The 27,372-nt window shown below is 43.8% G+C and overlaps 1 protein-coding gene and 1 long non-coding RNA gene across 2 annotated transcripts; one reads left to right on the top strand and one right to left on the bottom strand.

The window, feature by feature from the left end:
- On the bottom strand, window positions 1-26,856 carry abcc6a (ATP-binding cassette, sub-family C (CFTR/MRP), member 6a). Its single transcript, XM_030434829.1, has 31 exons — window positions 26,413-26,856; window positions 23,115-23,291; window positions 22,809-22,934; window positions 17,834-17,971; window positions 14,600-14,722; window positions 13,365-13,426; window positions 13,099-13,230; window positions 11,396-11,602; window positions 9,931-10,108; window positions 9,529-9,690; window positions 9,358-9,450; window positions 8,605-8,808; window positions 7,845-7,991; window positions 7,666-7,753; window positions 7,036-7,105; window positions 6,825-6,951; window positions 6,550-6,726; window positions 6,287-6,454; window positions 5,886-6,069; window positions 5,654-5,738; window positions 5,418-5,535; window positions 4,581-4,788; window positions 4,186-4,496; window positions 3,719-3,918; window positions 3,406-3,532; window positions 3,090-3,191; window positions 2,821-2,967; window positions 2,550-2,708; window positions 2,221-2,387; window positions 1,913-2,107; window positions 1-1,425 (listed from the first exon to the last, which is right to left on the bottom strand). The coding sequence occupies exons 1-31, from the start codon at window positions 26,452-26,454 to the stop codon at window positions 1,317-1,319; spliced, it is 4,533 nt and encodes a 1,510-aa protein (XP_030290689.1). The 5' UTR covers window positions 26,455-26,856; the 3' UTR covers window positions 1-1,316.
- Window positions 5,681-6,690, top strand: LOC115592264 (uncharacterized). The gene is made up of 4 exons (XR_003986099.1): window positions 5,681-5,818; window positions 5,927-6,105; window positions 6,241-6,445; window positions 6,579-6,690. It is a non-coding gene; the product is annotated as an uncharacterized LOC115592264 (long non-coding RNA).
- Window positions 26,857-27,372: the final 516 nt, after the last annotated feature.

Raw genomic sequence — 27,372 nt, 5'->3', positions numbered from 1 at the left:
TAAAGTTTAAAATAAACTTTATTATCCAGCATGAAGTATGGATCAAGACAGTACATTAACAGTAAATGGTCAGTGAAAAATGAACAAGCTTGTTATAAAAAGTATAAATATAGTACAATCCTCAGAACTTTAAGGACACTTTGACATTTTGTCATATGACATAAATAAACTATAGGGTTTCTCTTATATTGTCTAAACCAGTAAGACAAAAACAGTAAATGCCTCTTCTCTTTTGAAAAGTTCATCAGGTTCTTTCTTTGAATTGAGATTGAAGGTCAACGTGGACTATTTACAGTCTGTCATGTCAGCACCAAAAGAACAATACTGATTTTTTTTTAATCCTCTGCATATGTGTGTATGGCCTGAGTTGTGTGGTGGTGGCAGAGCGACAATCACACAAAGATTTATCACTATTGTTTGGAGGCATTCTCCTCATTCGTGGTGGTTTTACACTACCGGCGTTCAGGTTAAATCTGACCAGCAAGGTCTGTATTGACTTTTTATGTGTTTACTTAGACAGAAATAAACAACAGCCACAACATAGTTGGACGATTGCTTATGTCTTGGCTCACTTCAATGTTTCCCTCTTTCTCCCCGACATATAAAAAACTCCAAATTGGCTGCTTCCAGCTCCGATTCTGAAGGCTGTAAAAGCCTCACTTCCCCTGCGTTTGCCAGGGTGAACCTTTTGAAGGTTAGTGTGTCAGAGTATTTCCTGTCCCAGTTTCTGGGACAAGAAGACAGAATAGATTTTTATCAATTTACAGTTACAAAACAGCTTCTTTTTTTCGTATACAAGGCTAAAAAAAATATGAGTAAACATCAACATTTAAGCCTGAGACAACATCAAAAAATATGTCATGTGCTTTATAACACGTACAAAAACTACAAAAATAATAGCTCTCATTCAAAAAGAGAATGAAAGCCTTAAGATTTGTGGCACCCTTTCATTCCAGCTCTTGGCTTAATCCTTTTACGGAATAAACTGACCCCGCTGCTCTATATACAATATTTATAGCTTGAAGACTCAGCAATCCACCGTATCTTTCCCTTGAATGTTCATCATCTGAGGTTAACAATGTCTTTTTTCCTGACACATGACAGCGTGGCTGTGTGTGCTAAAAAAACAACAAATATGGACTTCGTCAGCAGCCGCATCTCTTGAGATTCATTGGCAATGCCTTCATGGGGAGATGAGTTTTGAGCTGCCACAAAGCTTGGAATGGTCCGGTTTAACGTTTTCGAGAGCCACGCAAATAAGGTGCCACGTCTGTACGCCAGGACACCAGCTCCATGGTACGAAACCCGATGAAGAACTAGACCAGCCCAGCTTCCCTGCACATTCGGTAGAACTGTCCCCGCTGTGCGATGAGATTGGCTGGAGATTCCATCTCAACAATGTGGCCTCGGTCCATGACGATCACTCTGTGAAGCAGCAAGGAAAGAAGAAGACTGGTTTTAGACCCAGCAATTTTTATTTCACCTGATCTAACATAATAATTTGTTACTGAGCTTAAAAATTGAAAGTAGACTCGAGAGCTGGAACTAAGAAGTAATTCCTTAAGAAATAATATCATTGATTTTTAGTCTCTTAAATGACAAAAATAATAACACATTTTGCAGTAACTGTAAAGTGACTGTAAAGTTGTGACATCACAACCTTGCAGAAGTCCTGATGGCTCGTTTAAAGGCACACTTTCTGAATATTGAATATGGGCTGTGTGCATAGCCTCCGTGGATTGAGCGTTTTGATACTTTAACAGTATTTATATAGCATCTAGCCTGGCTTTATAATGAAAAAAAAAAATTATACAATATGAGACCTTTAAAATTGATCCATATTATCATTAGTTTCCCTTCAGTTCACAGCACACAAAAAATTAACTACTGAGTGGATTGTAATGTATTGTACCTGGTGTAATCCATGATGGTGTTCAGGCGGTGAGCAATGGTGAGGACAGTGCAGTCTTCAAACTGTGTGCGGATCGTTGACTGGATGAGCGTGTCTGTCTCGAGGTCCACAGCAGCTGTTGCCTCGTCCAGAACCAGGATCTTGGTTTTCCTCAGCAAAGCCCTGGCCAGGCACACTAGCTGGCGCTGACCCAAACTGCGCAGACAAAGAGTTGGAGAGAGATGAGGGGAAATAATTGAATGTTAGATTCTGTCCTATGTGGGTGGATATCCTCATAATAATATATTAGATTTAAGACTCGTGTGTACCTGAGGTTTTCTCCTCCCTCTGAGCATTCATGGTTGAGTTTGTCGGGCAGATTAGAGATGAAGTTCTTGAGGTGGGCGAGCTCCAGCGAACGCCACACCTCCTCATCAGTGTAGGTGTCAAAGGGGTCGAGGTTCATCCGGAGGGAGCCTGAGAACAGCACGGGGTCCTGGGGGAGAGGACAGCAGATGTTATTCATCACCAAACTGTCCATATTTGAAACAGGATTACTACAGCTTAGACAGGCTTATTCAGCATTGGATCGCAGTCATTGCAAACAGTTTATGTAATGAAAGCCAGGCCTCGCTTTCTGTTATTTCTACAGCCGTACCTGAGGAATGATAGTAATGCGTGATCTGAGGTCGTGGAGTCCGATCTCTGCAATGTCAACTCCATCTATGAAGATCTTTCCCTTTGCCGCCTCTAAGATCCTGAAGATTCCCAGGGCAAGTGAGGACTTCCCCGCTCCTGTTCTACCCACAATTCCTACCTAGAAAAGATAGAGAATTCATTTTTTTTACGACATAATTTTACAATAGAAGCAATTAAAGTGATCCAGGAATTAAGACTGCAAACTGTTTATATTTTACAAGATGACTTACCCTTTCTCTTTCATGAATATTCAAGGTAATGCCCTTCAGAGCCAACTCAAGGCCTTTACGGTACTGCAGCCCATAGTCCAGGAACTCCAGAGTTCCTCTGTTGGGCCAGGCCGGTGGCAAGGAGCTGCCCTCTATACTCCAACTGGCCTGAATGAGACAATAACACAGGGTAAGTAGAGAACAAAAAGGCCCTCTTGTTGTATTGGGTTGGATTAAGTCTCCTCAGCAAGGATCTGTTACTGACTTCAGTGAACGGTGGAAACACTTACTTCTTTAGCAGTATCAGCGTACTCGTTGACTCTCTCCACAGACACAATGTTGTTTTCCACATCAGTCCAGGATCTGACGATCCAACTCAGGATTCCAGTCACCTGCAATATCAAAAGCAATGATTTATTTTCGTGCTGACAGAGCAAAGCCATGCCTTCATATTCCACTTTTTAAAGTTTAGCCTCTAATTGCCACATGCAGCACGCAACTGGATCAACTCCCACAGTGCTGCGTGGTGTGTGAAACAGTCTGTCTTTCATTTTGTGTTATGAGCATGTGTTTGAGTATGCATGCGAGCAGAGCCTCTAACTGTACCTGGAGGGAGTGTGACACAGCCAAACCAACGATGCCTGGGCTCAGGGTGCTTTTTCCCATCACAGACAGAATGGCAGCAGCTAAGACCACACCATTACCCACAAACTCCAGATTGACTGCCAACCACCTGTGGATGTAACATTGATTTAGCTGTGTGCAGGCGAGCTCCAAGATGTGCCCTCATTGCTAAAGCCAGGAGTTCTTTTGTTTAACCATGTAACATAAAGCAATCGTGGGAACCTCTTGGTGCTATGAATCATCACCGTCCGTCATGAGCGGAGAAAATGGATGCATAAGTCCAACACTGTCTTACCTAGTGGCCACAAATCGGGGGAAGTAGGAGGTCTGATTGAAGTCCACCCTCTGATTGGCCTGCAAAATGAACCTGGGCTGCTCTCCAAAGGCCCGGATGACACTGGCGCCTTGCACCGTTTCGTTGAAGTGGGTGTAGATGGGTGAGCGGCTCACAGCTTCCAGCCTCCGCAGCTGACAGGATGTGGCGACGTAGAAGCTCTGTAGCCCACAGTGGAAAAGTAAAACACTGGCTTTAATGAGCGAAACCATCGGGGAGCGCTGAGGGCTTTCCCATAATTCAAAGTGAATGTGTGTCAAATCTGTGTCAGCAGGTGGAGAGCAAAACACAAGTGAACGTCAAAATCAGCAGGGTTGGTTTTGGAGCACAGAGCTTTCCAATAACACGCTGAAATGGAACCAAGCTTTTGCTCTCAAAGAAAACAAAGTTTCAAAGTCCTTAGTTGTGAGTTTTAGGAGAAAGTGTACCTGGACAAAGGCGTATAGGAAAGCCAGAGGCAGGATGATGACAGCCGCGAAAGGTGTCGCCATCAGCACGATGATGCAGACCTCCATGAGTTTAAAGACATAGCTCAGCATCATCTTCAAGCCCTCGGGGACCATGCAGTCGATGGCGTCGATCTCTTTGGCGAAGCGGTTGAGTAGGTTGCCGCTGGGCGTGCACTCGAAGAAAGACATCGGAGAGCGAAGCACGTTGATCAGCAGGTCCATGTGCAGCTGGCGAGAAGCTATGATGCCGCAGATGGAGATGGCGACAGTCGTACCGAAGATGGCAACTCCTGAAGAGCGAGGAAAGACACAAGTTACATAAGTCCCTTGTCTTTTATTTTATTTATGCTTCTTCAAGTATGAAACTAACTGACCTTGTACAAAGCCCAGTGCGCCAAACACGGTTAGTTTCAGGTCGGTATCAATCTGGGTGCCGTTCACAACGGGGTCGTCAGCCCACATGCTGAGCCAGTAGTTGTAGGCCAGTGAGGCGCCCTGCTGGAAGGCGTACAGGAAGACGATGGGAATGATGATGGACAAGCCGATGGTCTTGAAGTACTTCTTGTACATCTCCAACCTCACCTGTTGTAAAAAGACAGTCACAAGAAATTTTGGTTTAGTAAAGCTGCACTAACTGAGTTTTTTGCCAATTGGTGGCAGCAGCAACACTGATACCTTTTAAAGTTTATATGCTGGCTTGGTAGGAAACACTATCATTAATTAAGAGTTGCCATTTTGTGAATGCAGGTCCAATGTGCACTCTCTTTTGGCTCTGTTTTTGGTCTCCGCCAACTCCTGAGGAAAATATCTTGCCTGTTAGCTGCTTGAACTCCACTATGCTCACCAGCAAAATTTTGTTTGCAACTTTCTGCTGAGCAGGTAGACAAAAACCAGCCGCCTGCATCAGCCAAAACAAACATGCTATTAGAGTGGCGTGAGTGAACAAAAACCCCACAGTTGTTGGCAGAATAACCAAAACAATGAGCTGAAAGGTGCTCATAAGCTCAGAAGAGGTAAGGAGACCTGCAATGATAATTATGTGTGGTTCCTATTTATACATACAAGTAGTCACTTGATCCTATATTAATATAATTAAATAATAATGAGTACAGCGTTAAAGATGTGAATCATTTTTTAGCACAAAGGGGAGTGCAGCTAAGCTCCAGTCTCACACAATTAGAGGTGAAGTCATAAAACATTTTCAGACTCACCCTTCCAGTGCGGGCCTTATCAACCTCAGTCAGTTTGCCCAAGTCCTCTGGTATTTGATCCTCATCAGTCTCTGACACAGGCTCCATATTCTGCAGGTTGGTATTAGTGGTGTCACCCCTGGAGGTCATGGAGAGGCAAGAAGTCAGTAAGGTAAAAAAAAAAGAAAAAAAAAAAGATGCCTGGGATGCCAGACATGTTCGTGACAGTTTTACAATTCAAAAGCTTGTTTACGTACCCGATGAGCTGCTCCTGTGACAGGTCTCTGGAGAACGGCATGAAGTCCACCATGCTGAGACGAGCATTGGACCTCCTGGAGCCGGCTATGAGAAAAGCACAATTTTTCGCTTTTTCAATTCTAACTCTTCATTTTTGGACATATCGATCCTTCTTACCGCACACAGTAAGACCCGACAAAGACACAAATGACCAGAACATTGTCTTTATTTATTTTGTAATTTTTTCCTCACCTCTCTGTATGGCACTCTCTTTTCGCTCCGTGTTGGCAAAGGTGTGGATGAAGTCAGCAAAGGCGCCGTGGCGGCTGAGCAGCTCCTGGTAGGAGCCACTCTCTGTGATTTCTCCATCTACCAGCACGAGGATATGGTCAGCCTGCGGCAGGAAGCTCATCCCGTGGGTCACCAGGATGCGGGTCTGTAAAGCAAGCCACACAAGTCCGAAAAATAGGATGTAAGCACAATCCAACACTAAATTAAGGCTTTCTTGAAAACAAAAATGTCAGCAAAGTGGCGGTTTCCATATTATGACAACAATAGCGCAGGTCAAGCGGTTTAGGTGTTGTAAAACCATGTTTTGTCCCTGCAGCTAATTTGAACAGGCTGGATTGCACAGTGCAGGTTACACGGTTTACCTTGTCTCTAAGGACTCCTTTTGGCCCGATGACTTTGTCAAAGATGTGTTGGCCCACATGTGAATCAACGGCAGACAGCGGATCATCCAGGAGGTAGACATCAGCCTTTCTGTAGACCGCCCTGGCCAGGCTCACCCTCTGCTTCTGCCCACCTGAGAGGTTCAGTCCCTGCATGAACACAATTATTATTAAGTTTAGTTAAAACTTGTTAAGAGACTCTAATACAAGAGACAATCTCATGCATTGACATAAATCTTTATTACCTTCTCTCCAATTTCTGTGGCATCTCCAGCTGGTAGGATGTCCAGGTCGGGCAGCAGTGCACAGGCCTCCAGCACTCGATGGTACCACGTCTTCAGTTTCTCCCGGCCAAATATGACATTGTCTTGGACTGTGGCGTTCTGGATCCAGGCCTGCTGTGGCACATACGCCACCGAGCCCTGTGAAGACACAATGTCAGGAGGGAGACTGTCAATATTTATTAAATGAAAACCCGCAACTGTGAATAGAGCTTGCACGTGGAACATGAGCTCAGCACCTTAACAGAGACGCGGCCGCTTCTTTTTTCTGTTTCACCAAGCATGGCGGACAACAAAGAGGACTTTCCACTGCCCACATGTCCGACCACAGCAACGAGGGAGCCCCGCGGCACATGGATGTTGATCCTGTCAACAGGGAGGGGAATTGTTGCTGTAAGACTCCATTTGTTTTTATTGCGGATTTAGTCCTTCGTCTGTCCTAACTCCTACCTTTTCAGACACGGAGGGCCCTCTGAGGACCAGCTGAAAGTGCCGTCCTCTATCGCCACGTCTTCCCCGTCTAAATGAGAAAGAAAGCTTGAGTAAAACGAACCAAACCTGCAATAAACACTGAAGAAAGGACGTGTTCTTTCAACCTTAGTGACAAACAAACTTTCAAAACAAAATTTCCCCCTTGAAGTTACTCGTCAGAGTGCAGCCTGGGCGTAATTACAAGTGAATTTGCTTAATCATACAAATTACAGAGCCGTTGCCTTTTCACAAGCTGTCTTAGGAAGTGTTGACAGATAACAGACAGAAGAGTGCAGTGTTTTTTTTTTTCATTTCTCTCTGAATCATATGTCTGAATTCATGCTGTGATTTATGTTCGACCACTAAATGGAAACATCCTATAATTACCCTGTCTACCAGTCAGCCAGGGACCCAGGAAGTGACAGTGCACATGATCCATACACGGCTGTGGTACTTCACAGATATAAACAACAAAATCTTGTGGTCTGCTTTTATTGATTATGACAGCCTGTACTTTTCAGGCAGTATGGGGAACAAATTGTGGAAATTGGTGAAATTGAACAGCGCTGTATAGTAGTTTATTCATTTATTCATGGGTGGGGTTCTTACCAGAGCTCAATGGAGCCTTTGAGACATTGTCCGCTTTGAGTTCCTCTGAGCACAGGTACTTTCCCAGACGTCTCAGTGAAACCATAGCCTGAAACAGAGTCCGTGGTTAGCTAACCTATATGCATCATATGGGACCATGAAAATATAACTTGTGCGAATGAAATTAAAGTGTCACGTACCTGCATCGTCGTGCTTATAGCAAATGGAAGCTGACTGAGCGGGGTCTTCAGAATGTTGATCAGCGCCATGGAGACAAAGACTTTCTGTGCGTCCAGGACGTTCCTGTCATCGAGCGTCACGTAGACTCCAAACATGGCGAAAGCAATCTTGAAGGAGGGGGAAAAAGATGCTAAATATGAACTTTACAGGCAAAGACTTGTGTGATGGGTGATATTTAGAGACACAATTTAAAGGATGAGGCTGGTGTTACTCTCAATTTCTTTAATTGTCAATAAAACCCATGAAAAGACGAAAATCAACAGCATTGCATTAGACTGTCTCTTGGTGCTCTTTGACTTCCCCGCCCTGTCTGTGGCACTCAGCCCCGAGCCCATTCCGATTGAAGACAGGAATCTTTGAAAACAGGTCACAAGTGTATCATTTCATTTTCTGTTTCATTGCCACGCTCGCAGCATGGCTCTTGGGATTGCAAAGTCGGTCTGTTGGTCTGTTGGTTTGGTCCAGACACAAAATAAGTATTGGACAGACAACTGTTTGATACTTCTCTTCTACCGCCACCATGAGGTTCACCAAGCTAGCATAGCTGTGTGGTATGGAAGGGCAGTCGGCCCAGAGTAAAAGGATTTATCAGGTTTTGGTTAGCGGAATCAATTAATCACTCACTTTGGTCTTCTCATTGAATTTTATTTGAAGTTAGACAAATATTAGACATTACCAGCCTCCTTCAAGCCAAAAATGTTTTTTGTTTAGTGCTCTTACCAGGAAGGAAGAGGAGTTGAAGGATGCGATGGAGATGGAATACAGGATCTGAGACTTCTTCAGGGCTTTGAGCTCCTTTCTCCTGTGGCCCAAAACCTGCTCCAGGAAGGCTTTCTCCCAGGCGTAGAACTTCAGGATCTTTATTCCGTTCAGGATCTCATTCATTAGCCGGATGCGACTGTCCATGAACTTCATTTGAATCTCCTGTTGAGCAGACAAAGAGGTTTTAACATGTAAAATAATATTTTTAAAAAACCACAATGTTGAAACTAGGGCGCAATTACCAGACCACAGCAAATACATGCATTTGTGAACATGGGTTTGTCTGCCCTTGTTACAGCTGTAGCAGTTTTCCTGAACATTGTGGAACTTGTTTAATTCTGTAAGAATTTATAGCTTGTTACATTTTCGTTATTTTTATGACAAGGAAACAACAAAGGGCCCGGCGTGTGGTCACCGTACTCAAGACTAAGTTCGATTAAATTGGCATCCAAATTTACAGAACCCTCTGTTGTTTTTCCAAAGAAATGAAAAAAATATGTCTTCCTACTGCCCACTCTTTCCTTTCATTGTTTTTCAAACAAGTTATATGGGGCAGACATCAAAAGGACAAGAGAGAATGTACCATCCAGGCCAAACACCCACACGGCTCCTCAGCCACTATCTAAACCAGCTGTGGCATCCCTGACCTGACGTGCCAGATGTCAGGGCTACTGGAGCGAAAGTGTGAAGGATTCCTGTAACGGCCTTTACCTGCAGCTTGCTTCTTTTCTTCGCTATGATTCCGTTGAGTGGAAAGATGAGGATGACAGTGGCGATCCCAGCCAAAGCCGACGGCCCGAGATGCTAAAAGAAAGAGACTGTTGTCAAGGGCTTTTCAGTTGGAACGCGGTCGTGTTGCGAAAACACTACATTTCGACATACCTGCCAGAGGAAGAAGAGACAGAGAGCAATCTCGATGGGAGCCAGCCAGACAGCGTTGAAGTAAACCACAAAGTCCATGAGCTTCTGAGTGTCTGCTGAAACCAGATTCACAATCTCGCCCACAGTGCAAGTCCTCCTGGCTGCGCTGTTTATCACCAGCGACTGGATTGACAACAAAGGAGACAGAGACGTTTTAGCCCACAGTGCAGCGTGTCCACTGTAAATTTACACCCCTGTGAAACCCTTCAGACAATCATTCATCTTAGTAGAAGCTGTTCATCATCTGTGTGTACCATTTTCCTGTCTGGAAGGAGGGACGCTTTTGTTTTTGCTACTTAAAGCGTAATTTATGTCGTGTCTGGAGGTTAGCGGCTACACGGCCACAGATACAGATTTACCCACCTTCCTGTAAACCAAGCCCATAACGGCCGTCTTCACCCTCATCCCCACAGTGAAGCAAGTGTACATGTACTGATGGTTGAAGAGGGACTGGAGGCAGGACAGCAGGAACATGAGAGTGGCATAGAAGTAGCCTTTCCACAGCGGAGCATCCTCGTCTCTCATGAAATCCAGAAGAAGACTGTGGAGGAAGAGAAGTGTTTGGATCTTAGGCCGTTTTTTTTGTTGGAACTTGAGTGCACTTAAGGGTCATGACTCAAAACCTCATCGCTACGTATGAGTTTCCCTGGAAAGTAGTGAATGATGCAAATCAAAAGTGGACACAGACAGGCTTTTACCCTGTCAACATGATTGTTTTTTATTCAATCTGGTAATATTGGACTTCCATTGTGTGCCCCAAACCAATGGCCTTGGAGCACTGCTGTGGCTGCCGGCCGACTAGGTTGCACAACAGTGCTCAGCTTGTGGCCGGACTGCCCTAACACTTGGCCAGCGGCTCTCTTATTGTGGTCCGACGACATTTCTGCCATTTAGAGCCTCCTCTCCCTCTCGCTCACCGCCCGTCCTCCTCTCCTCACTGGAGCACAGAGGGCTGAGGCCTCGTCTAACTTTTTCTTGCTTACAGCTCCCCGACCGTAATTAACACTTCCACTGATTCTGTGCTGTGCATCAACAACAACATTCCAGTCTGGCGAGTGGGATGGTGCGGCGGGTGGCGGGTGAAGCCATGACCTGTTTTCGCTGCTGCCAGCTTCTGTTGTTGTTGGGTTGTCAGTGTCACACTTCATTGAAAATTGGACAATGAAGGTGATATCTGAGGTGATAACGGAGGAGTGGTTTCTACAATTGCGACTGTGGTATTTTTGTTTTTCCCACATTCAGCTTAACCCATTTTCCTTTAAACTGTCTTCCGAGGAATATATCATCTTTTTCACCCAAAGCTTGAAATTGATTTGGACAGTTCAACCCAAAAAACACAATAAAAGCTATTTTTTTACTATCGCCCGGATTGCAGTCCATCCAGGTATTTTCAGTCCGAGCTGAGGTTTGGGAATATTGGCTGCTGCTCCCCTTAATACAGTGTGCTCGATGCCATTTGGTTTGTGGGACTCCGAGCGCTGAAAAAGTTATATTTGAAAAAACTCAACAACAACTCTTCTCTTTCCAAACATACTGACACAGTTTCTTGTAATAGTAACCGTCTTTTGAGCAGCTTTATTGGGACCTCTTGTTATGAAAGCACAGCGGCCTGATTTCTGTCTTCATGCAGAGTGAGCACACACAAGGGCATTTGTGGGTTATCTTGTTATTTTGGGGGCTGTCTGCACCACAAACCAAATACCCCTGAGCCTTCTGGGTTGAGATACAGCTAATATCTCTCAGCACTGGCAAATCACACCACAGCTTCTTGTCGCAGTCATGTTGAGAGCAGATTTAGGTCTCGGCACACTCGTCCTTCAAGTCTCACCTGAGCACCTGGGGGATGGCGAACATGAAGGCATCATGGAAGATGATACACAGGGTGCCGGTCAGAAAGTATGGGCCAAACTTGCGTGCCAGTGTCCTGAGCAGGAAGAAGCCGGAGCTCTGCTCCTTCTGCAGCTTCCTGAGGAGCTGAGCCTGGTCTTGCAGTCGGCTCCCCAGCGCCACACCCGATGCCAAGGCCTTCTCCTGCCTGCCAGAGGGAGAGAATGCAGTTATAGACAAGACAGCTGTGTCAGTGATGCCCCAACATGGTGCTGGCGCCTTTCAAGTTGTTTAATGTAAAACAGACTGTAAAGAAAGAAAAAAAACTGTTGTTGATGGACTCAAGAATTTGCCAGCGGCAGTAAAAAGCATTATTCGCTGACATAATTATTGGACTTAACGAAGGCTCTTCAAAGCGCTGGATCATGTTAACAAGCTTTGAAAATGACACAGGGCTATTGTCTACGGCATTACGGTACCGTATGTCCTCAAGAGACTCCTTTGGATTAGACGTCCTGAATTTCAATTTACCTCAGTGATGGCTAAGTAGTGCTCTGCTCCAGCAATCAATTCAACAGCGCCATGCTGCAATAAAATGGAATTGATTCTTTGGCTGTTAAGCTGTGACAATAGTCAGAGCTGTATTGTGGATCAAAATAGAAAGCCGCGTGAGTCAGGGGAAACATGAAAGACAACATACGCATGCCCTGCACATGTGTTTTCCCTGTGAGGATCAGTCTTCTGCTGCACAGTTCTTCACACAGCTACTAGTTAGCTCAGTAAAGGAGAACTTCACAAATTTTGAGTCTTCTGTGGACTTACATGGAGCTTTCTTAAGTTTACCAAAATAACACTGATGATGTAATTCAGATTATGGTAATCTAGGTTTGGGTTTGGACACAAAGAATTCATTACATAAAATCTGGGGGGGGGGGCTTGGAGTTTGAAAGATAAGTATATAAATCAGGCTGTGGTTGCATTATGGGAAATGAAGGACCCAGTGTTCCTGGAACTCGACCCACATGTGGGACTAAAAGTCAGGATGTCTCGAGTTCTGTTTTGCTCATTCTTTTTAGCCAAACTAGCAAAATTGCTAGAGATATTGCCGATGGTGGTCTGTCAATCAGTTGGTCCATCACTTGGGTCAAGTTTTCATAGTTCCCAGATTGTGAACCCTAGTGATTTTGTCGCCCCTAGTGCCACCACGAGGTTGACATTAATGTATTATTTATGCCATGAAATCTGATGCAAACATTCATGTTCCCCAGAGGATGAATCCTACTGACATTGGTAATGCTCTGAGTTTTCCTCTTGTGCCATCATTGGGTTGAATTTCATCTTTGTGTACTACTTTTGGATCAGTCTCTAATCAGCAAACGTAACATAAATGTTCTGACTAACTTAACTTGGATTGTGAACAAGTAAACATTATGCCTACTTAAAGGGGCGCTGTGTAGTTTTGAAGAAGACATTGAAACTCAGAATTGTAACATTTACAATATGAATGAGGTAATAAACCAAACTCAGGAATATTTGTTTTTTCGAGACATACACGGCTTCACAGAGGCTGCCCTTTGATGGTTGATTGGCTCACTTGCGGAGAGTGTGTTTAAGAATGTTAATGTGTGTAAACAGCGGTGTACAGTCGGGTGGTCCATTGTGGAGTCCTGTTCAAGCTGCCATATGTTAATTGTCAGTTCTCACTTTTGAATTTTGGCACATTCAGCTGTCCAGTCCTGTTGCAGCTCAGACATGATCTTGTTTGACTGGTCCTCCTCCCTCAGGGTCCACAGGTCCTCCGCTGCCAACGGGGTGCGATATCCTTTCACAACAAGCCTGAGGAGATGATTCATACACACACACACATAATCGTCAACAAAACACACAAATTGTTGTAAACAAGTACAAACTGTTGCTACAGTGAGTCAGCCGAAGACTAAAAATTAGTAGGTATTGAAGAACCATCTTACCCGGTGAACCACCAGAAGAGAATCTTTGACAGGAAGGAGGCATCCTTGACGGGACAGGGATTCTGCAACAGATTAAAGACCAGACTCACTGTTGTTTTCGCAGTAAATCTCTCAACGCTTACAGGCTTTCGAGAAATACGCGGCTTCACAGAGGCCGCCCTTTGATGGTTGAAAGGTGCATTTGTGAGGAGTGTGTTTAAGACTGTTAATATGTGTAAACAGCGGTATACAGTCAGGTGGTCCATTGTGGAGAGCAGAGGCCATGAACTCCCACAGGACGGAATAAATAGAGTGTCAGTGTTAGCACAGGGTGAGGATGACGTTCTGAGGTCTAGCGCAGACAGAGCGGAAATGTGTCATCAAAAACCCGTCCGACAAGGGGAAACACACACACACACACACACACAAGCACACACACACACCCACACAGACACACGCACACTTTGTCCTCTCACGCATTCTTAATGGCTTCTTTCCACCCTGCCACCCCCTCACCAGGGTGTTTGCTGTCTTCATTACCAGCTCTCTCGCTCCTCATCCTCTTTTCCTGTGAGTAACTCTGACCAGAGCGTGGGGCGCAGGGAAGGAGGAGGAGGTGGTGGAGGAAGAAGAGGAGGACACACCAAGGAACGACCAATGGGTGTGTCCACCACGCCAGACTGCGGCTTCTGCACCCTCAGCCTCCTCACCGCCGGCCAAGAGTTTGTTAGGGACTTTTCCAGCTATTTTGATTGTTTGTCACCAGGGAAATATTACATCACACGTCTGTTTGATCGATCGGATGCTTATTCTCATTCACCTGTCAGCTGACCTGCGGAAAAAAAAAACCCGTTCTATTTTGGGCTTGAAATCGCTTCCATCTAACTCATGTTTGATGGGACAGTGAGATCTGTATTAGGTGTTGCTTGTGCTGTTGTGTGGTCGCGCGCTCTGAGCAGCGGTCGCGATGATATCCAACGCTGACGTGAGTGAGTTGCGTCGAAGGTATGCAGGGAGAACAACGAGAAACACACACACACGCTCATTCACACTGCCCTCATAGGAAGCCAAAAGCGGTGAAGTGAGAGTGGGAGAGGAAGGAGGGAGGGAGGTGAATCACATCATTTCCTCCAAAAGGGAAAAGTGTCTGAACAACAAAAGTTGAAAACCACAAGATAGCTGCTCAGGCATTTTCTTTCCTGGGTACTGGATTGGAGTGTTTTTGACGGAAGTGGGATACATTCTCCTCTGCCTACCTTTTCCAAGACGGTTTTTCCCTCTGGAGGCTGGTCAGCGAAACAGCACAGGAAAAGTTGGGCGAGTTGGATTGTGAAGTAGGAGAAAAAGGCGAGGTATCGTACGATATCAGACGCAATACCCTGTGGAATGAGAAAGCACAGATTAAGGACGCTGCTACATGGATGAAAAAACCAGAATCTTCTGGTTAGAGATCGTCATCTTATTTGTTTTAAACCGCTCCAGACGAGTTGCGTGAGTTCGACTTTTATTTTAAACCGGCGACAAAATTAATTGGCTTCGTGGCCGAGCACATGCCGCAGAAAAATAACATTGTTGTTGCATCAGGACATAAGGTTCCTCAACAGGATCAACATGTTTTTTGGTTGTTTCATCTCTTCCAGTGTTACTTAACAAATCACATCCTGTGGTAGGCAGTGTTATTTTATCTTCACTGTGGCTTTGTGTGCAGTTTCACAACAACACTAAATTCATTACATGGCTTTTCCCATGCTTACACATTGTATAGCAGAGGATATGGTTTATACGCCGAGATCTCAGACACTATAAAGAGTATTTTGGACCTTTAAGCTAAATCAGGGCGAAAACCCAAAGTATTTAATGAGTAACTTTTATACAAATGAAGCGATGGTTACAGCTGCCTCTCAGTCACGCTAAGAGCCCGTATCTGTAAATAGGGAGATTGTGGTTTTACAAACCAGCACCCTTACTTTCAATCAAGGGAGCAGCTGTGATATTAACCACTCTGAGACTTTTGTGAAATGTAGGACTCGCATGTTATTCTTGACGTACAGAATTTGTGGGTTTTGGCAGAGGCATTGTTTACAAGTGGGTCAACGCCACTGCCACAGCCAGCCTGTTGTGCAGCAGCATGGGTATGCGTGAAAATCAGAGCCATGGTAAACAGTAAAAATGACTTTCTCTGAAAAGTGTGGTGCTGTGCCCAGAAAGTAGATATGAAGGAGCCAAACGGATCCGGCCACACAGTGAAAAAACAGGGTCAGGATGGTTGGAGAGTGGGTGGGAAAAAAGTAGGTCAAGCAACTAAGAATGGCCAAGGGTCCACAAACATGATGAACTCTATCAACTCATGCCATCAACGCTGAGATGTGAATTAGACACTTTCTTTATAAATATTTAGAAAATGTGTCACATATACTTAAACTGTAAATGTAAATGTGAGCTGACAAAGTTGACAGGGAAACAGGGCTGAGCTGTGCTGCTCCACTTTGGTCCTTTCACCTCTCACATTAATCACAAGAAAAGAAGACTTTCTCAGAGAGCAAATGGTCTGCAGTGGTGCAGGTATCAGCATTTATGGTATTACATTGTAAAAGACATAAACACGTACAAAAACACCTTCCAACGGTTCAGTTTTAAAGTTCTGTTTTAGAAAACTGATACTCCCTGGGGTTAACTAGGGAAAGAATGAAATTGGGCATACGTTTTTAACTTGTGACCAGAGTTGAAGAGACTGCACCGACCCATACCAGCCATGGAATAAAAAAAAACATTATTAATATGTAGATTTATTCATCTATTTCATTGAAAAGGAATTTCATACCGATATGTTTGCAGGGATTATTTGTTTTTGATGTTCCTTCTTCTTCTCCTGTGCTTTATATTTTTCAAGTTCAGTTTTGAATTGAAGAGAGGAGGTATCTGAAATCCAAAGACTGGAAATGGGGGAACTATTGGCCTGGCTCTCCCCAAATGCAACAAGTCCACCTACCACCACCTCCTTATGTATTCATTATCATCTATATTTTTTTATCCTAATCCTACTTATTATTTCTCCTGTGTTTCATTTACTTTTCACGTTAATGCATCTGGCTAAAAAATAGACATAGCCTAGACTCACAGTATAACGTTAATGTCAGTGCATAAAATCACAAAATATTGTCATCACACCTTCTTTTTGTGCACATGATCTTTTACTACTTAAACACATAACACACAATAGTGTATGACATGTTAATTAATGAGTTATAAAGGTGCTTTTGGCAGAGTCAGCCCTGCCTTTTCCTCTGTTTCCAGTCTTTGTGCTAAGTTCAGCTAATTGGCTTATTTAGCTAGCTGCAGCTTCATATTTACCTTACAGACAGGCGAGTGGTAGCCTGTGATTCTTGTTTGCTAGCTGTTGTTAAGAAAGCCAATAGGTCTATTTAAGTCTATTTTATTCTTTCTACTGGAATTGCATTGTTAGCTTTTGAGTAAAAAGTCAATGGCAACTGAGGAAACTTTGTTGTTATTGTTTTTAAGGTGCAGTGGTCCATTCTCTGTCTTATTAACTTTTTTTTTAAGTTGTCTTTATTAGTGCCAGTCTGACTTTTGACTTTCATGGTACCGTTGACTTCCGTGACAAGCAAGATGCGCTGGATGGTATTTAATCTTGAGAGACATTGATGAAAAGGAACCCGGGCGTATGAATTTGGTTAATTAAGATGAAGATATATGATAGGGTGGATAGATATATGGGTGGTCACGTGTTTATCCTATGTGCACGAGTGTGGTTGTATGAAATGAAACCATCTGTGACTAAATTCTAAATGGCCTCGCATTATGTGCGGATGCATAGATTTCCATCTGGCTGTGTTTACAGCAGTGTAGGCCCATAAACACAGCGCTGACGTTCCTCTGGTCTGACCCTGGGCTGCCATGTCTCACCAGCATTTATCCCAGGGCCGTCATTACTCTCCCCCAAGCAGTGTGGGAATGTCACACTGAGGACGATGAAACAGAAATATGGATGTGTGTGTTTGTGTGTTTTTATAGAAATGCAAATGCGACAGCCCCACGGCTACGTGTGCCTAAATAGAAACTTAGCCCGTACAACAATGATTGCAGTGTCTGACAGGAGACACAGGAAGAAAAAGAAAACTTAAACACACACGGGCCTGACCAGAATTGGCAGTGTCATCCTCCAACACTTGGTTAACTTTAGGTTACCTTGGTTAAAATTGGGGGATGAAATAGAAACACTTTGCTGACACAGGGTATATCTCAAGCTGTGCTGCTGGAGCTGTGTCTAGACTATGGCTAGGATCAGACCTGATTAGATATCTCTGCTTTCACACTGCAGGTTCAGCGAGTTCAAACGTGACCAACACATTCACTTCAGCTCTGAGAGTATTGTTGAAAGGTTTCTGGATGCTTGGAATATGCCACATCATATAGCAGGACACGGTGATGATGTTTCTATTAAATTGCAGATTAAAAGGCTGAAGACAAACCTCATCCATGGCCAGCTGGATCTTAGCTCTGAGAGGCACCAGGGAACAGACAACAGCCAAGACCCAGAACAGGAAGAGGAACACGGAGGAGCGACAGCCTCTTACTCGTTCCAACTGGATGATGCACAAGGCCAAGATCTAGAGAGAGACAAACACAGCGGTACAGGACGACTTAATTTAAGAATTCACATGCAGTTCTTGCAGCACAACAGAAGAAGCAACTTTGCTCAAAAGCTAGAAAGCAGAGAGCCAAAACTCAAATCTGTGATGCCACGTTTTATGAACAGCCAGACATGGAATACATCATTTCCAAGTTTGAATTCATTTTTAACTCAAACAAATGAAACTTGGATCATAGTTACTATCAGTTCTAAGCCACAAACCAAACTCTTTTCTTTCTGTGGTGCATGTTAAGTAAAGAGACACGTTTTTTTTTTTTTTACATTCTTATCAATTAAATTACCATTTGGTACTACTCCACTTTAAAGGGTGCAACATGTATGAATTAGCCACTTGTTTAATTCATACTCAAACGAGCCTGCTAATCACCAGAATAAGCAGTAACTGATGTTAACTATAGCTGCCGTTTGCGCAATGAGCAACAGGCTGTTGCTAACTTGTTAGCATGCTAACTTCAGTGGATATCTCTGCAACACAGTACCTAGATGTCAGCGCTGTTATTTCTTCATACTCTGTTGATAGTTTTAGCTTATTGTTTAATGTTTTCAACCAAACATCTTACATATTGCACCTTTAATAGAGTTGAAGAAAGAAAAAACAGTCCCCCTCCCGTATTAGCTAGTGATGTCACTTTCAGCAGAGCATAGAGAGTATAATCGGTATGATCTAATGCAGCTGATGGTGGTTTTGAGAAATAACTTAAGCTTCTGGGATTTCCCTGCCCACAGGCACAGATGGGCTCTGGCTGACGTCCGCCTATAAAAAAAATGACACATGTATGGTATGCCACATGCCATACACACATTGCTTATTGCTGCTATATATTTTTTTCTTGAAAACAAACTATACGGTTATATTTTCTCAGAAATAGGACTGATTCAGTGGTTGGACTCATCTCTTTTTCCTCAGAGGAGTCACGTATCTGCTGTTGAACCACTCTAATTGGTCCCTCTTTGAGTGGTTGGCCAAGTGAGACGTCACTTCGTCATGCCAGCTCATCACCAAGTGGGGAGAAAGCGGTTGTAGATCCCATTCTAAGTACCACATTGGTTACTCTGGGATGAGCCACAGCACTGTCCTGCTATAAACTTTAGCGGTCAGGTAATTATGTAAGATTTTCCCATCAACACACTGATATGGCCAAGAAGGTGAACATGTGTGTTCTGGTTGATGTAAACAACATCCAGGGTTGTCATTTTTCTGTTGGTGGTGATTATTTATTCTATTTGTTCTGATACTCACCAATCTATTCAAGGAGGAATACAAACAGACAGGCACTTACAATCATACCTATGGGGAATTTAGAGTCTCCAGTCCTCTTCAGGATGTTGGAGGCAAAGAGGGGATGTGAATACAGGGACAATGTGTGAACTCAAAGCACATGGACAGTCAAGAATGTGATGTGCTTTAGGCCTGAAAATATGAATGAAAGTACTCTAGCTAGTAACAATGCAGCTCTTGAAATGCATACATATTGACTGTTGTTCAACCCAAGCTGAATTAACTGATTTTTAACCACTTGGGTGTAACACAACAAGCTGTAAACAAAATATCAACTTTTCATCAACTTTCAAAGTTGATATGGTAAACGTGTTAGGAAAATGTTGCTTAGTTACACAATCAGCCCACAAGAAGCAACATTGGCGTGCATTTAGAGTTGTGTGTAAGTCCTTATTGAATCTCCTTTTAGCTCTAATTTGGTCTCCATTTTCCCCAGGGAAATGTCTGCCTCTTCAAATGCATAATGCTACGCTATATTTATCAGCAAGTTGCTACCATCGTCCATCTGCTGAGCAGGAGGATGGATCCTTGAGTTATCTTTCTAAAACCAGCTACCAATAGCTTTGTCAAATGGTGAACTGAAAAGCAAAGCTGTTGATCGTAAAACCAAAACAACCATCTGAAAGATGCTAAAATGCTCCACAGAGCTCAGGGGACTGAAGAGTCTGACGGTAATTCTCTTTTTTGTCATCACTATGAGTGATATCTGTTACATTACCTATACCCATGATCCATTGTCTATTTGAAAATATTGATGACTGCCTCTTTAAGTGATGTTTAAATCAAATAAAACAGCACTTAATGAGTACTGAAATAAAGTTTTCACAAGCTAAATATATTCCAACACTGTACCCTAGTTTTGCTCAACTCAATGAAAAGATGTAAAGCCTTCTGTGAGGCATATCTCCCACACATATCAGACCCACAGTCAGTAGTACCAAGCCCACGGCTAGAACTTTATGTCCCAAACTGCTGGTACTTCATGTCCTAGACTAATGAGGCTGAGGCTGCATCAGCCCCAATCCCAAACCTTAACATATGTGGGGAGAACGTAAAGCTGACCTCGGGAAAGGACCCTTCTATTCCGAGCCTTCCGGCCTGACTTGCCATATTGCTGCTAACCATCAGCCCATCTGTTTGTGCGAGTCAGTGGGTGGAACTAAGTCCATCACTCTGGAATCAAAACCTTATAATTACATGGGAAGTGTGCAGTGCTAGGGAAGGAATAGGAGTTTTTACGTCATGGTATTGCCGATTATAGTCAGTGTGGAGTGGGTACTTTTCATCAATAGTGACCACGGTTTGTTCGTGGGCTGACGGAGTCGGGCAGAACTGTTCCCATACATCAATTTGAGTTGAAGGGCAACAAAACAGGTTGGTAAGAGCAACAAGAGCACAGTGTTCCAGGCCTGCACCCAGGGAACGGGTGGTGGGTGGCTACAATCAGCATCAGGAAAATTACATCTTTTGACAAAGATAGATTTAAAGACGAGCATGTAATATGATTTAGTAGCTGTTTTTTGCCTGTCTCTCCCCCCCTGTTGTGATAAACGATATCCTCAAATATCCCTCGATACAAGAGACGTCTCAGTGTATTTTTACCCAAACACGTGCTGGTATTTACTCAGGAGTCTGAGGAGACCACAGGTGGGAAAGGCTGTCTGACTTTGAGAGAGTGAGACTGTGCAGGACCTTTACAAGGCTGCACAGAGAGGAAGCTTTGTGAGTAAACCTATACGACTCTGTGCGTCAGCTTTAGAGACCCACTGGGATACAGCAACCCTTCCTATATGAACTCAACACCCTCGTAGTCCATTGTATTTCTTACACAACTTCTGCTGAGGATAAACAACATTTTGAGCTTGCCATGCCACCCATGTTGCGAGCTGCGCCCCTCTTCTTTTTGCTCCTACTCATCATTTAAGTATCATTTAAAATCTGCCGAAAATGAGTGGGAGTGAGAAACATTCAGGGTTGTTTCCATCAACACCAGCCACTGAAAACAAATCTTTGATTGCACACTAGGCCTTATCTTCTATAAATACTGCACTGCCGCCCACCTTATATGCCAAACTAATCCAGGTAGAGGGAGCATTATAGTTTAATTCAAGAGATTTGGATGGAGAAGAGACAAACAGCAATTGTACAGATTAAAATCTGCACAGGTCTTGGACTGATTTGGATTGAAGCATTGAGTTATTTGTGGTGTTTTTCTTCAGACCTGAGGAAATCAATGTGCATACTTTGGATATGGCTTTGTTTATGCAAAACCTCAGGTTCTTATTGCGATGAAAAATGAATGACTGGTTTGTCCTTTATCTTTTCTCTGCCTTTCAGCAGATGCATTGCAATTAAACACGTTGCACCTTAAATACAGTTTTGGTCAGAACAATGGCGCTCAAAAAAGAAGTTGGCGTCAAATCCTCTTGTCCAACAGCACACCTGTAGCCTATATAAAGACCGGACCTTTCTGTGTAATTATGTTTAAAATAGACTACAATTGTGTATCTTCACCTTTGTATTCAGCGGTTTGGTTTTTTTTTTTACGGATGAACCAAAAGGTTGAGAGAGATTCAAATGAACTTCATTTAGAGCATATGATTTGTCAAAGTGCTGCCACCAGTGAACAGCTCATTTGGATGTGAGCATCAACAATAAACCTGATTCAATAAGCTTGAGTGGAGAAAGCACTATAAGTGCACACAGTTTATGAGTGACTTGCCTGTGATCTGTGAGACTAGGCCTATAAAAACTTCTGTAATGCTTTTTTATATGCATTTTTTCTTTATGACATACAGTCTCTCGCTTGCACAGCACCTACTGATCACATTTTTTCATCGTATTGAAACTTTCCACGTATGTACGTGCACTGATTCCACATCAAATAGTAACTGATGTCATTACATATGTACTGTGCACTCTGATGAAGGATGGTCAAATACAGACTGTGTTTACAGGGTAATGTAATATTTGCACTGCCTGCAGCACGATAAATCTATTTCTGGTTGTGCATCTTTGCACCTCAGTGTCTGGCCAACATATTGTAGCTTCACTATATATCCTTTCATTTGTCTGCACTTTGACATGTGAGCCAGCAGGACACATGCTGAACCGTTCCCAAAAACTTCTCTGTTACCCAGAGCAACGCAGGAGGGGTTTCAGATGTGTGATTACGGCTACAAATCAGTGGCATTGCTCAATAGTTAAGGCTTTTTCCTACATAAATCATGGGTGCACTGGGAGTCTGTAGAACTCATGATTCCTTGGCAGCCTATAGGTCTAAAAGGGCATACATACAGATTTCATTGGTCTGTATGAAAAGCACTTTTGTCTTTTGTGTTATACTCGAGAGTAAATGCATTAGTCATATATTACAATGTTTCAGATGAATGAGTCCTCAAAGCCACAGAAGCCAATATCCATGTTGAAAAGGTACTTTAAAGGTGGAAGCATTTACGGCTCAAAGAATGGGGTAAAGCGAGTAGAAAAATTAGGAAAGAGCAACTGTATTTACCACAGTCATACTGCGAATAATGGGGCTGAGTAGGAAGACCATGTGCTGCTGGATCTCCTGGCTCCTCTCCAGCAGGATGTAGAAGAACTCCACGAAGCCAAAGGAGGCCAGCAGGAAACCCAACACCTGAAAAGGACAGGAAAGAAATGATTGGAGGAACTTTCTGGGATCTACAGTCACATTTGCCAGTATGTTTTTGTTGATATCTGTGATCTGGCAGAAATGTTGCTTTTGTGTCTGACTTAAGTCATGGGAAAGCCCTGAACAATAGAGTAAAGACTGGCCAAAGTCTGTGTGAAGTCTCACCATCTTGGCGGTGCAGAGGCAGGACATTCGAATGCGTCCGCGGTCATGGCAGTAGAGATGAAGGCAGTAGAAGGGGGCCAGCAGCCACAGATAGATACAGGGGACCCACACGAGTACTGTGTTCTGGAAGCACTGGGTCAGATCAGGGTTGGCTGTGTACCACGTACGGTTCCAGTCCTACAAAAGGGAGTAAGAAGTCAAAAGTTCAGATCAAGACAATATGCCCGAGAGTCAAAAAACTGAGGTAAAACTGTGAGACTGTATCCATCATCTGAGAGACATAGCAGGAGAGGGCCAAGTCTTGAGAATCCAGACTTGGTGCAGGTCCTACTTTTCATCCATCAAGGCAGTGGTGAGTGAAACCACAGCCAAGTCAACAGAAACTGTGTCTGTGCCCAATCCTGAGAGAGTGTGAGTTGGAAGAGGCCTTTTTTTGCTAAAAAGCTGAGTCAGTTTTGTAATTTGTCTTACGACATCTCTGGCTTGTTTGCTCATTTTAATCGAACAACGCAAAGCTGTCAGCACGTTAAAATATGAGGTCGAGGATTATACTCATAATGTAGCCTATAAACACGAATAGTAAAAGCCCATGCAGACGATGTGTGTTGTGCAAGAGCTACCAAGCATTTGTCATTATGTAATAGTGCCAGGGGCAGGATAGGTCGTCTTCGGTTAAAAAACAAGACCAGAAGCTAAGTGGCTTGTTGTTGTCTTGCTTCCCCTTGTTTATCACCTCACTGGCCTAATGAGGGGCAGGGTGTCTGGCTGTGCTAACGAGGCTGCCCTGCGGAGTCACCACAGGAAGTGGTTTAAAAGCTTCTAGCATGGCGGAGCAGTCTGGCCCGGCTGGTAGACTCCCAAGTGGGATAAGTGACAGAGAGAGAGAGAGAGAGAGAGAGAGAGAGAGAGAGAGAGGCCACAATTGGTGGCAGCTGCAGGATCATTACGCAACGACTGTCCACCCAGAGCCCTTTGCCTGGCGAACCATGGCAGGTGAGACGTTCTTTGCACGAATAGATGCTGCTGCTGCTCGGGAGGAGGCATGTCCCGGCATGTGCAGTGATTAATTTCAAGTTTACCATCAATCGCTAGTGTTTGCCGCCGCTGGAGCCACAAAGGTTCTGAATCACAGTCTGACTGTAGGATACCTATTCCCATCAGAGCTGGCACATAAGAGCCTGGCTCACCACAGGATCGCTAAGAAATCCTCACATAAATCCTCATAACATAGGTGTTCTTGGTTATGTAATGAGCGCGCCATTTTGGACAGAGTATACCAGTGTTCTCTGTGAGCACTGATGTATCAAAATCCATTTAAGTGATAAATCTCTTGAGCGGCAGTGAGTGGGAGGCTACTTTCGCAGACTCTTCTGACTTCTGCGGTCAATGGCAAGTGGATGAACGGACCACTTTTATGTATGAATTCCATCTCGCCAAGCACTTTCTTGTGCATTTTGCTCAATACTTATCCTGTTTCTCACCCCTGGCTGAAGGAGTTGCAGTAAACTAGTAGATGCCAACAGCATGGGCGATGCTAGGTGTCTATTTTTACCTGACAAACACAACGATGTGAAAGTAAATCTGCTCAATGTCCCATTTCACTGGGTTAGGGTAAGAGTCCTGGTTTAGGGTTAAGGGTTAGAGGGCCATGATCAGGGTTATAGTTATGTAGATTTGAAAGAGTAATTCAGTGCCTAATAACCCCTTTTTGAAATTAAATTCATTCTGCTAATAGGTTCTATGTATACAATCTTGCACTGGTTTGTGAGCAAAACAGCAGTATGCGTCTAATGTGAGTATGTGGCATGTGTGATCTAACGACAATAATTTTAGAGGGCATCAATCACTCCTGACAGTGTCACCTAGACTTGGTCCTGTTTGGCAAATTACAGGATGGCTCGATTTAAAAATAACGAAACTCAATACACTCCTGGTTCCTAAATTGTCACTTTTCAAATTTGTCCACCCTGAAAAAAGTTGCATACACGTCTGTGTTTCTGGATCAAACCTCTTCTGCTGATCTGGTTGTGCACGTTCAGCTCAGTCGTGCAGCCAAATAAATCCTCAATGATACCCTAGGGCTGTGAGTAAGCAATGACGCCATCCTAAAAGTATGTGAAAGGTTGATTACTACGTTTAACAACTGAAAGTAGTTTTCAGCCAGCATGAGACAAAAAAACAAACATCCTCTGTCCTTTGTGATGGATGTAATGTGAGGCTGAGAACACCGCATCTGTTCTTTGAACTTTCATGGCAATGAGCGTTGCATGGAAAACAAGTTCACTTTCACTTTCTCACCACAAGTTCGATGGCCATTGTTTTGAGGTTTTGCAGGAGCAAAAAAAGTGAAAGGGCCATAATGAGAAACAGAAACAGAGAGGGACAGAGAGGAAGAGGGGGAAACAGGCATGTTGAAAGCGAGTGCATTCAATAATTTTGGCATTCCAGCTGGACTGGGGCCACTCTCCCACTTTCGAGCCGGAATTCAGAATGTGGAGGCTTGCTAATGTACAAGACTAAAAAGCCTCTCCAAGAAACAGCAGTTCACTCAGTGTGACGCAGCTCTCAGCATCTCACTGTGCTGAATCACAGAGCAGAGTGACGGCAACTCTGACACGCATCAAATGTAAACTGTCCCATTCATACTTGCTTTAGGTTAGATTTCTGGTGCACTGCTGCACTGTACAGGCTGCAAGCCGAGAAGGTCAGGGTATACTATGGGGATTTTCTTCCCCGACTGCTGAGCGCTGCCAGCTAACATTTTAGGTTAACCCTTCCCCCCTCTTCCTCCCCTAGACACAAGCTTATTATTTTTCATTCTGTTATTCTGTTATGAAGCAATGCACAGCTAAGTCCAGTCTAATGCGAATGAGTTGCATAGTTGATAGCCAATGACACAAGGATGACTTGCTAATGTGGCTAATGCTAATGGTATTAATCACTTAATCCCATCAATGGTAAGGATTTAACAGGTTAACAATAGAGAGTACGCAAAAGATCACAATGATCCCATTGTGTTATGAATTTAAAATAGGTAACTAACAGGGGATGCTCATAATTCAGGCTCAGAGAGACAAAACTAACTTTTACATTATAGCTTGCCAATTGAAGTTGGCTCACGTCAGATAAGTGTGAAATTTGTGACAATAAAAACTCGCTGACATACCCACAATATCAAACTCTTTACAGCTGAACTGAATGTGGTCAATACATTATCTGTTCTTGGCAAGACAAAAAAACACACAATGAATAAAATAAAAATGTGAGTTCAGGGTCAGTGAACACATCGCAGACTCACCCACAGGGGGTCCAGGCCACTGAGTCTGCAAAAGGCATCCATCCACACGCTGGCTTCTTCCTCCCTGATGCTCCACTTGTTGGGGTCGAACAGCCCTGCTCCTCGCGCTGCGTAGCGCACACTCAGCAGCAGCACCGGCACGCGTGTGTGTGTGTGTGTCTGACGTAGGGAGAGAGAGCTGAGGTGTGTGTGTCCTTATTAGACTTTTCCTCTCTAGCTAATGGTAGTATTTCTTGTGTTCAGCCTGTCCCTGCCTGCCTGTCTGGGTGGAACACTGTGTTTATTAGTGTGTGTATGTTGGAGTGTGTCTATGTGACTTTTCCTCCCCTTTAATAAACCATCTTCTCTCAGTGAAACTCTGTGTCTGTCTCCCTCGCTGTTTGAACTGCTGCTGCCCTGAGATCCTGTGTCTTTCTGACTCTCGCTCCGACTGTCTGCTGTTTATGAGTGTGTCTCCTTGTTGGGTGGGTGGAAATCTCTCTCTCTCTCTCTTTCTCTCTCTCTCTTTCTCTCTCTTTCTCTCTCTCTCTCTCTCTCACACCCCTCTCTTTTCTCCCACATCTGCTGGATTTCGATCAAAACACCACAGCTACACCCCTCAATGGGATGACAGTCCCACACCCAGACACACTCCTCCTACTTTCTCTCTCTGCCCCTTACCTCCTTTTCTCGTTCCCTCTTTTCCCCCTTTCCCCACATCCCAAACCACCAGTCGTCTGACCACACAGTGTCTGTTTGTGCACTAACATACCTTTTAAACTGAGACCAGCAGCACTTGCCACGATTTAAAGACCTTCACTTCACTTGAAATCCAAGATTTCAGCAACCTTAGTCACTGCTGTGTGACTTCTATTCATACTGTATGTATCACAAGTGTGCGACACTTAAGATATTAGCATGTGCATGTGGAAACCCTTGAGTGAGTGGACATTATTACTAACATACCGGATGAGTCACAAA

Source organism: Sparus aurata, chromosome 1 (genome assembly GCF_900880675.1).
Source record: "Sparus aurata chromosome 1, fSpaAur1.1, whole genome shotgun sequence".
In the NCBI taxonomy this organism is placed as follows: Eukaryota; Metazoa; Chordata; class Actinopteri; order Spariformes; family Sparidae; genus Sparus; species Sparus aurata.
Note: the sequence above shows the minus strand (reverse complement) of the source record. Positions and strands in the feature narration are given on the sequence as shown.